Below are 10,793 nucleotides of genomic sequence, written 5' to 3' on the forward strand. Positions count from 1 at the left end.
ATGTTTATAATTATTTCACAAGTTGTTAAAGTTATTTAGCCTTTTAAACCATTCACAATCGACAAACTAATTACCAGTGTCTAAATATAATGCCCCTTTTCTGCCTTATTTATCATCTTCAAACAGTGTTCAAATCAGTTGACAGCTGAAACTTAAGAGTCAAGAAACTTAAACAATTCTGAATTTACATGGTGACACTATGTAAAAAGCAACTTGTCTGGATAATACACCCCTACAACAACCAAGGATACCCTGGCCTTCTTTCCATAACAAATGTCAATATTTCACAGCCTTTAAGTAAATATTGTATAACTTATATAAAAAATCAAAAAGGTCATTACCAAAAAAAGAACAACAGATACCCGATGCAAAACAAATGTTTTACAGAGATAATAACTAAAATACTAAATATTGTGTGCGCTAGTTTGTTTGCTGTTTCTCGATATAGGTTATACTATTTAATTATATACTGAAATAATGTTAAAGTAGATGGCGTGTTTTCATTGAAGTTGCATATTATTCTGTCATTTGGTTCTTCCACCTGATACACTTCACTCGTTGATTATCAAGTTTATCACAAATGGATTTATGCCGCTGATAACGAGAAGGGAACTCTCCATGTAAGTATCTTCCCGTGTTATTCAAGCGAGAAAGACGCGCCCCAACCTCTGGGAGTCGGTAAATCAAGCTTTCCAAACCGTCGCCTAGCGCTGTTCGCACGACATTGGCCAATCTGATTTGTTCGTGTTTTCTCAACTTCCCCGCAAATACGTCCAAACCCGTGAGAATAAAGTGTGGACAAACACCCGCCTTAAGAAAGCGGTAGAGCGTTATGATACAGCTGTGAATGCACTTGATCAAGTTTTCTTCATTCCAAAGATCATCCGGAGTCTGTTCGACGGTACGAAAAAGAACGGTCTTCAGATGAAAACTTGTTAAATTGCCGCCAACCAATGGTTTGAATATCGTCTCTTTAATCATTTTCAAAACAACGTAACATTTAACATGCACATTTCTGAGACTTAAAAACAACATTCTCTCAATGAGGTTGGGAGCGAACCTCCACTCTAGACCTTGCGTTGGGCTATCAGGGTGGCCAGCGGGTATGATGAACCAGTCAATGGTTTTCGCCTCCTCGAGCATAGCCAGAGTAGGCCAGTGGCCAGGCCGACGTCTGTCAATCCATGTCATACACGTGTCTGGTACAGAACGGCATTTGTTCCATGGAACAAAATCTAGCTCTCGACACCATCCTTTGGAAGGTCCAGTTTTTCGAAGCATCAAACCAACATTTTCATAAATTCTTGCGAATTCGTGATCAAGGTAGGTGTTAAGTAATAGAATTCGCCCTCGGTCATCTACGTGACAGTACCTAGCGACACCCGGGGGCGTATTATCAACATTCCTGATAGGAAGTGGCTTGTCATCGCGAATAAGCTGTACGACGCAGTGCTGAGGCGGGAGGTAAGATGGCTGTAGAATGCGCCTATTGTCCCGCCCGTTCTCCCAGTCTGCCCAATCCCTCCAAACTGAAACGTCTCTGTTACAAGAAAGGATATCCACGTCCGAGGCCGTCCCCGGGATAACGCTTCCTTCCCGTTGACTTCCGACATAGAAATGTTTGAAGTTCCAGCCACGTGCTTCTGACACTTCGTTGTTCAACTTTTCCATTAATGCATATGTCTCTCTGCGCATGTCCACAATGTTCTTGCTGATTCCGATATCATCTAGCACACGTGAAAGTCGTAAAGACGAACGATATATAACGTCATTAACATCGGCACGTAACATCTTTGACAATAAACAAATATTGATTTGACTTGACTTGGTATATAAATAGTTCATTAGATTGTGCAGTCAGCGGTATTTTCAATAATCCTGCCACTATTTAAAGTGAGTTCATAGTATCCTCTGATTTGCAAGTACGTAGAATGAACAAATACAACTACGTATTCCTCATTGATATTCACACGTATCAAGATTGTAAATACCAAGCAATCTTTTTATCAGTATAAAATCATACGTGCTGACTTTTTTACACTTATAGGAACCCAATGTTTAAAAGTACGCGAGCGAAGCTCATACAATCCGTTGTAGTTTTTGCCAGTTTTTCAAGTCTTACTTCCACATTTTGAATATGAATCAGTTGATAACACGCCTTTATGTTATAAGTAAACTTGCACACAAATTTAATCACATTGTTTATAAACCTACGCGGAAAATTACGAAATCCACAAATCACTCAAGTATGTACTTTCGTTTTCCATATACCTCTCATTAAAACGCGTGTTATCGTTCTCACCGATAAATGTTTACTCATTGTTTAAATGGACTCTTTCAGGCTCATAAGGGTCAAACATCAGACGAAGCATTTTCATGTTAAAGCTGCACTCTCACAGATTTATCGTTTTGGAAAAAAAAAATTGTCTTGGAATGAGCAAATGTTTGCGTAAAAAATTAGTGCGATAAGACAGCCTTTCATATTTAAGTTAAAACATTGATGGTTTATGCGTTTTTTCTTAAACTGTTAGTAACGCTTTTAGCCATACAATATTTATTTTCGAACAGAAATATGAAAATCTGCGACCTGATCTTTTGTCAGCAGTCTTATATCACCGGTGTGCAGATAGTTACGATAAAATTTGCTCATTCCAAAACAAAAAAATAAAATAAAGTCTAAACGGTAAATCTGTGAGAGTGCAGCTTTAAATAAGAGCTTGATTGTTTAGAATAATTTAAACCGTTTAAGACTATTTAAACACATCATAGAATATGCTTTATTTTGCTGACAAGCATTATTCACGCTATTAAAAATTTAATGACCTTAGGATTAGATTTAAAAATTTATTAATGATTGGTCGTTTTAACAACTTTTTTTATTTATTTTTTTGTCTTGGAATGAGACAAAATTTAATTTTGAGTAAATGTCTGAAAACCAGTGATATAAGACTGCTGTTAAAAGATCAGATCGCAGTATTTAATATCTGGTTTATAGCTGAAAGCGTTACAAACGCTTTAATAAAGCCGAGTTTTCCGCAGTTTTACAAACTTTTGTGATCTGTTCTATTGTGAGTTATTTCATAAGACTGAATTGAAGGCATCGATGCCAGATTCAGCTGCTTCTAAAACAAAACAAAACATATATATAATGTCAAAACTTTCAATCTGTGAGAAGGCAGCTTTAAATGAGAATCCGCCAGTGATGTGTCGTGATTGTTCATAAAAAAGTAGATAAATAAAGTCTAACCCCGTTCACTCGAACTCCCAGTGACCAGCGAAAGACCTCGAGCCTCGGAAACTTCGAGCCAAGCGGGAATGTTTACCTTCTGTATTCTAAAGAAATTGGTCCTTTCATCTAGTTTGAGCCAATTAAGAATTCGAGCGAGGCGAGTTCGAGCCAACTGGTTTCGGCTGTATACTGGAACCGAACTGACAGATTATTATTTAAACTCAAATTTGTAAACCTGAACTTAGCCTGACCTAGACATAAAAGCATAATAGCGTCGACAAATTTAAAAGTGTGTTAAATTCATCTTGATCATTTTGAAATGTAGAAAAATTTCGATGTAGTAATAAGTTGTGTTTGTTACACCGCTAAAACTCATCATTCGGAACTCCTCAACCATTTCCGATAAAAAAAAAAACGGATGTATATATACGGTTTACAAAGTCAGAAATCTTTACAGTTTAACTACGCTGCAAGTAGATCGCGTTATTATTAATATATTTAAGAATTTACGAACTTCTTCTACTGGCATACATCCGAGGTTGTTTTTGATGGAAAATGGCCGAGAAGTTAAATAAAAACTCAAATTCCTAAGCAGCCATACTATAACTGGGAGGCCGTTTCGTCTTTTTATTTTATTATTTGCAATTGCTATAGTTATTTATTTATTATCTAGCTATAGTACTAAGACAAGTATTTCAATATTTTTAAAAGTATTTTATGTTGGATTATTTCAGAACTGTAGCTAATAACACTAGCAGAAAGCATGCAATTTTGTATGAAAGTGTTTTTTTCCGGACGTGAAGTTGGACACCTCTTAAGACATACTTGATACATTGTATTTTATACTTCTAAGTGGTCGCCATTCTATCAGTTCATGTACAAGAAACAGACCATAAAGTATTGGTGAAATGTTTTTAGTATGTACTTACATGATTAAATGGTTTGATGCAATGCAGTCTCATAATCATTCATTTTCTGTAAGAACATACTAATAACTAGTGATAGGCCGATGATCGCCGATAATCGATTATATCGGCAGCCATTCGTAACTCGGCGATCGGCGACCTCATCGTTCCATAATCGAATAATCGAAAAAAAAAGTTTGCTTGAATCCAGTAAATTTCCAACTTTATATAGCGCAGTAACTTAGAGCTAAGGGAAGTAACCGCTACATTGAGTTTCAACAGTACTTTCATTTAGTTTTACTTTGCGTTCAAATCGCTTAATGATTGCGGACGGCCAGGGGCATTCGGAGCTCCTCGGCCATTTTATCGAAAACAACCTCGGATGCATGCAGATACATCAGTTGAAGTAGTTCGTTAAATTTTGAATTATATCATAAATTAAATGTAGTGTTTTAGAGTTGAATTTATTGATCTAAGTTTAAATTGATTGCCATTGAATTGTATTATTGCAAACATAATTAAGAATCCCAAGAGTTAAGTCACAAAGTTTAAATGCTAAATAAAATTACTACGCGATCTACTTGCAGCGGACTTAAACGTACCACTTTTTGAGTATGTGAACCGTCCAAATACATCCGAGGTTGTTTTTGAAAAAACATGGCCGAGGAGTTCCGAATGGGCCAGGGGGGACATCGATCTCAAAATATTTGAATACCCTAGATATCGGTCGTCCAGGTGCTGAAAAAGTGCAAACTATTCCAGCGAAATGGTTAGGGTAATTCAAGCCCAGATTCTTATGAAACTAGGCTTGATCGACCCCAGCTGTGCTCACATATTGAAATGAACGTCAAGATCAGTCGATGTAAAATCAAGAAATATTTGAAGAATGGAAATGTTTGCCGTCCAACTCCGAAAATACGTGAGAAAAGTCTTGCTATTTTAATTTCCAATTATTCGTTATTTTTAATTAGCTAATGCCATCCAAAACCAATGTGTTATGTCTCATTTTTTTTTCAATTTAATTCCGCCCCCCCCCCCCCCCAGGTCCGGTAAATAGTGGGGACTTTGACTTCTGGTCCAGCCAAGCCGACCAAAGTACTCACTCTGCGGGAAGGAACTGCTCATGAAACCCCCGCCAAATGCCCCTGCACCCAAGGAAATCTATGTAAGGCCCATTCCCCCGCTATATTTGGTGGGAAGACAAAACCACCGCATTCAGCCGGCACTGCGGGGCCAGCTAGTAGGTAAAAACACGGCCAATTTCCCTGGCTATCCCCGGTATACCCCCGGACCTGGAGGGGGGCGTGGTTGAAATTGACAGGTGCATAAGTCATTGACAAATTTGTCTAAATGACAAAACATGTGTATCATACAGGATAGGACATGGTTGAAAATTGCCCCAGTGAAAAATAATTACCCTCTGGCAGTTATTCTTCGCACGGGGGCGATTATCAACCAAAAGCCATGGTCAACCATGTATTATTTTTATGATTTACATAATAATGTTATAATATATAATATTTTAATAATATTAATTTATTTTTCAACTTCAGTAAACCTCACCATGAAATGTTCCCTTACTTCATAAACCTTGGAATATTTTTTAAAATATTTTTTTAGAAGTATTCAATATGCCAGAAATATTACCTGTTTTCTGACTGAAGCATTAGAAATGAAATACACATGAAAACTAAGGTCCTTATCGATTATATACATTAAAAAATGATGCTTTTATGATACTGTCCGATTACAGCCGATTAATCGGATAATCGATCGATCAGGGTTTCCGATTAATCGATTATGAAAATCCAAGCCGATTGCCCATCACTACTAATAACCTACTAATAACCTTTACCATTTTAGTGGTCTGTATATAGTGTGTATACACCACGTGATAAATTACGTCATATATCCTATGTCGGAAGGCAATATTTTGCTTAAAATGAAAACTTAAAACAAAGGTAACTTTTCTTTTACTACACCATTTTAAATGAAACAAATGGCACTCTATGCGGATTAAAGAGCCCCACCTTCGATAGGTGATAAGTTTCTTCAAACACTTGAAACAAAAACAAACCTGTTTCCAAAATAATGTTTCGACAATGCTCTATCAGGCGGCGGTTCTGTGAAAAGGTTTGTCGAAGTGTTTTAAGAAACTAAACCCTCAATCAAACTCTGGAAGAATATAAAAGGCGGGGCTCTGTAAGCAGCGTAGACTGCGCTCATGTTTCATTTAAAGTTATCTTTGTTTCAAGTCTATATTCATAGCAAAATATTGCCTTCAGATGTAGCATTTATGACACAAATTATCGCGTGGTATACACATACTGATACTATTGTGTAAAATATTCTCTACGTGGGCCAGCCACTGTTTATATTTACCGCTTTACCTGATCAAAATGAATAACGGCTGAATGCTGATTTACTGATATAAAAATATTGGCAAATTTGAAATATACTGCGTTCTCATTGGACAAAAAGAAAATGATGACCAAATAAAAATGATGACCAAATAAAAAAAGATAATTTCCAGAGATAATAGTTTGATGATTATTGATTGAATAAGATTATATTAGACACTATGTTTAGACCTGAGTTGTATATCAGTATTACACCATACTGATGTATTTTTATGAGCAATATTAACACCCTGTACTGCCGAGCCTAAACAAATAGTGAGATGAAAATAAAATTAGGTTTTTACAATATGTTTACCAGAATGTACTCTAAATTATATTATAAAGTGAAACGTTAAGGCCAAGAAAAGGTTTTCAAATAGTCCCAGGTCATTTCATTACAGTGTGAGTGCATCAAGATTCTCAAAGATACCATATTGGTGATGAATTCCATACTGATACATTAACGATGATTCCATATTGGTGATGTGTTCCAAAAAACACACTAACCATGATACCATATTGGTGATGAGTTTCATACTGATAAATTAACCATGATACCGAATTAGTGATGAGTTCCATACTGATACATTGACCATGATACCATATTGGTGATAAGTTCCATACTGATACATTAACCATGATACTATATTGGTGATGAGTTCCATACTGATACATTGACCATGATACCATATTGGTGATGAGTTCCATACTGATACATTGACCATGATACCATATTGGTGATAAGTTCCATACTGATACATTAACCATGATACTATATTGGTGATGAGTTCCATACTGATACATTGACCATGATACCATATTGGTGATGTGTTCCAAAAAACACACTAACCATGATACCATATTGGTGATGTGTTCCAAAAAACACACTAACCATGATACCATATTGGTGATGAGTTTCATACCGATAAATTAACCATGATACCGAATTGGTGATGAGCTCCATAATAATACATTAACCATGATACCATATTATTGATGTGTTCCATAATAACACACTGACCATGGTACCATATTGGTGAGGGGTTCCATTATAATACATATACCATGATACCATATTGATGATGGTTTTCATTATGATACATTTACCATGATACCATATTGGTGATGAGTTCCATAATAGTACATTAACCAGGATACCATATTGGTGATGAGATCCATAATAAAACATTTATCATGATACCATATTGGTGATGAGTTTCATACTGATACATTTACCATGATACCATATTGGTGATAAGGTCCATAATAATACACTAACCATGATACCATATTGGTGATAAGGTCCATAATAATACACTAACCATGATACCATATTGGTGATGAGATCCATAATAGTACATTAACCAGGATACCATATTGGTGATGAGTTTCATAATAGTACATTAACCAGGATACCATATTGGTGATGAGATCCATAATAAAATATTTACCATGATATTATATTGGTGATGAGTTCATCATAAACAATTAGCCATGATACCATATTGGTGATGAGATCCATAATAAAACATTAGCCATGATACCATATTGTTGATGAGATCCATAATAGAATATTCACCATGATACCATATTGGTGATTAGATCCATAATAAAATATTTACCATGATATTATATTGGTGATGAGTTCATCATAAACAATTAGCCATGATACCATATTGGTGATGAGATCCATAATAAAACATTAGCCATGATACCATATTGTTGATGAGATCCATAATAGAATATTCACCATGATACCATATTGGTGATGAGTTCCATAATAAAATATTTACCATGATATTATATTGGTGATGAGATCCATAATAAAATATTTACCATGATATTATATTGGTGATGAGTTCATCATAAACAATTAGCCATGATACCATATTGGTGATGAGATCCATAATAGAATATTCACCATGATACCATATTGGTGATGAGTTCCATAATAAAACATTGACCATGATACCATATTGGTGATGAGTTCCATAATAAAATATTAGCCATGATACCATATTGGTGATGAGTTCCATAATAAAATATTCACCATGATACCATATTGGTGATGAGTTCCATAATAGTACATTAACCTTGATACCATATTGTTGATGAGATCCATAATAGAATATTCACCATGATACCATATTGGTGATGAGTTCCATAATAAAATATTCACCATGATACCATATTGGTGATGGGTTCCATAATAAAATATTCACCATGATACCATATTGGTGATGAGTTCCATAATAAAATATTCACCATGATACCATATTGGTGATGAGTTCCATAATAAAATATTCACCATGATACCATATTGGTGATGAGTTCCCTAATAAAATATTCACCATGATACCATATTGGTGATGGGTTCCATAATAAAATATTCACCATGATACCATACTGGTGTTTGGTGCCATAAATACATATTAACCATGATACCATATTGGTGATGGGTTCCATAATAAAATATTCACCATGATACCATATTGGTGATGGGTTCCCTAATAAAATATTCACCATTATACCATATTGGTGATGAGTTCCATAATAAAATATTCACCATGATACCATATTGGTGATGAGTTCCCTAATAAAATATTCACCATGATACCATATTGGTGATGAGTTCCATAATAAAATATTCACCATGATACCATATTGGTGATGAGTTCCATAATAAAACATTAGCCATGATACCATATTGTTGATGAGATCCATAATAGAATATTCACCATGATACCATATTGGTGATGAGTTCCATAATAGTACATTAACCTTGATACCATATTGGTGATGAGTTTCATAATAAAATATTCACCATGATATCATATTGGTGATGAGTTCCATAATAAAATATTCACCATGATACCATATTGGTGATGAGTTCCATAATAGTACATTAACCTTGATACCATATTGGTGATGAGTTCCATAATAAAATATTAGCCATGATACCATATTGGTGATGAGTTCCATAATAAAATATTCACCATGATACCATATTGGTGATGAGTTCCATAATAGTACATTAACCTTGATACCATATTGGTGATGAGTTCCATAATAAAATATTAGCCATGATATCATATTGGTGATGAGTTCCCTAATAAAATATTCACCATGATACCATATTGGTGATGAGTTCCATAATAAAATATTCACCATGATACCATATTGGTGATGAGTTCCCTAATAAAATATTCACCATGATACCATATTGGTGATGAGTTCCATAATAAAACATTAGCCATGATACCTTATTGGTGATGAGTTCCCTAATAAAATATTCACCATGATACCATATTGTTGATGGGTTCCATAATAAAATATTCACCATGATACCATATTGGTGATGAGTTCCCTAATAAAATATTCACCATGATACCATATTGGTGATGAGTTCCCTAATAAAATATTCACCATGATACCATATTGGTGATGAGTTCCATAATAAAATATTCACCATGATATCATATTGGTGATGAGTTCCATAATAGTACATTAACCTTGATACCATATTGGTGATGAGTTCCATAATAGTACATTAACCATGATACCATATTGGTGATGAGTTCAATAATAAAAACATTAAGCAGGATACCATATTGGTGATGAGTTTCATAATAGTACATTAACCTTGATACCATATTGGTGATGAGTTTCATAATAAAATATTCACCATGATATCATATTGGTGATGAGTTCCATAATAGTACATTAACCTTGATACCATATTGGTGATGAGTTCCATAATAGTACATTAACCATGATACCATATTGGTGATGAGTTCAATAATAAAAACATTAAGCAGGATACCATATTGGTGATGAGATCCATAATAAAATATTTACCATGATATCATATTGGTGATGAGTTCATCATAAAAAATTAGCCATGATACCATATTGGTGATGAGATCCATAATAAAATATTTACCATGATATCATATTGGTGATGAGTTCCATAATAAAACATTAGCCATGATACCATATTGGTGATGAGTTCCATAATAGAATATTCACCATGATACCATATTGGTGATTAGATCCATAATAGAATATTAACCTTGATACCATATTGGTGATTAGATCCATAATAGAATATTAACCTTGATACCATATTGGTGATGAGTTCCATAATAGAATATTAACCTTGATACCATATTGGTGATGAGTTCAATAATAGTACATTAACCATGATACCATATTGGTGATGAGTTCATCATAAAAAATTAGCCATGATACCATATTGGT

General features: G+C 34.6%; 1 protein-coding gene across 1 annotated transcript; it reads right to left on the reverse strand.

Moving 5' to 3' along the window:
• Positions 1–516: 516 nt before the first annotated feature.
• On the reverse strand, positions 517–1,791 carry LOC128235609 (uncharacterized). Its single transcript, XM_052950417.1, has one exon. It carries the CDS (start codon positions 1,789–1,791, stop codon positions 517–519), a length of 1,275 nt encoding a protein of 424 aa, XP_052806377.1.
• Positions 1,792–10,793: the final 9,002 nt, after the last annotated feature.

This window comes from Mya arenaria, chromosome 5 (assembly GCF_026914265.1).
Source record: "Mya arenaria isolate MELC-2E11 chromosome 5, ASM2691426v1".
NCBI classification, from domain to species: domain Eukaryota; kingdom Metazoa; phylum Mollusca; class Bivalvia; order Myida; family Myidae; genus Mya; species Mya arenaria.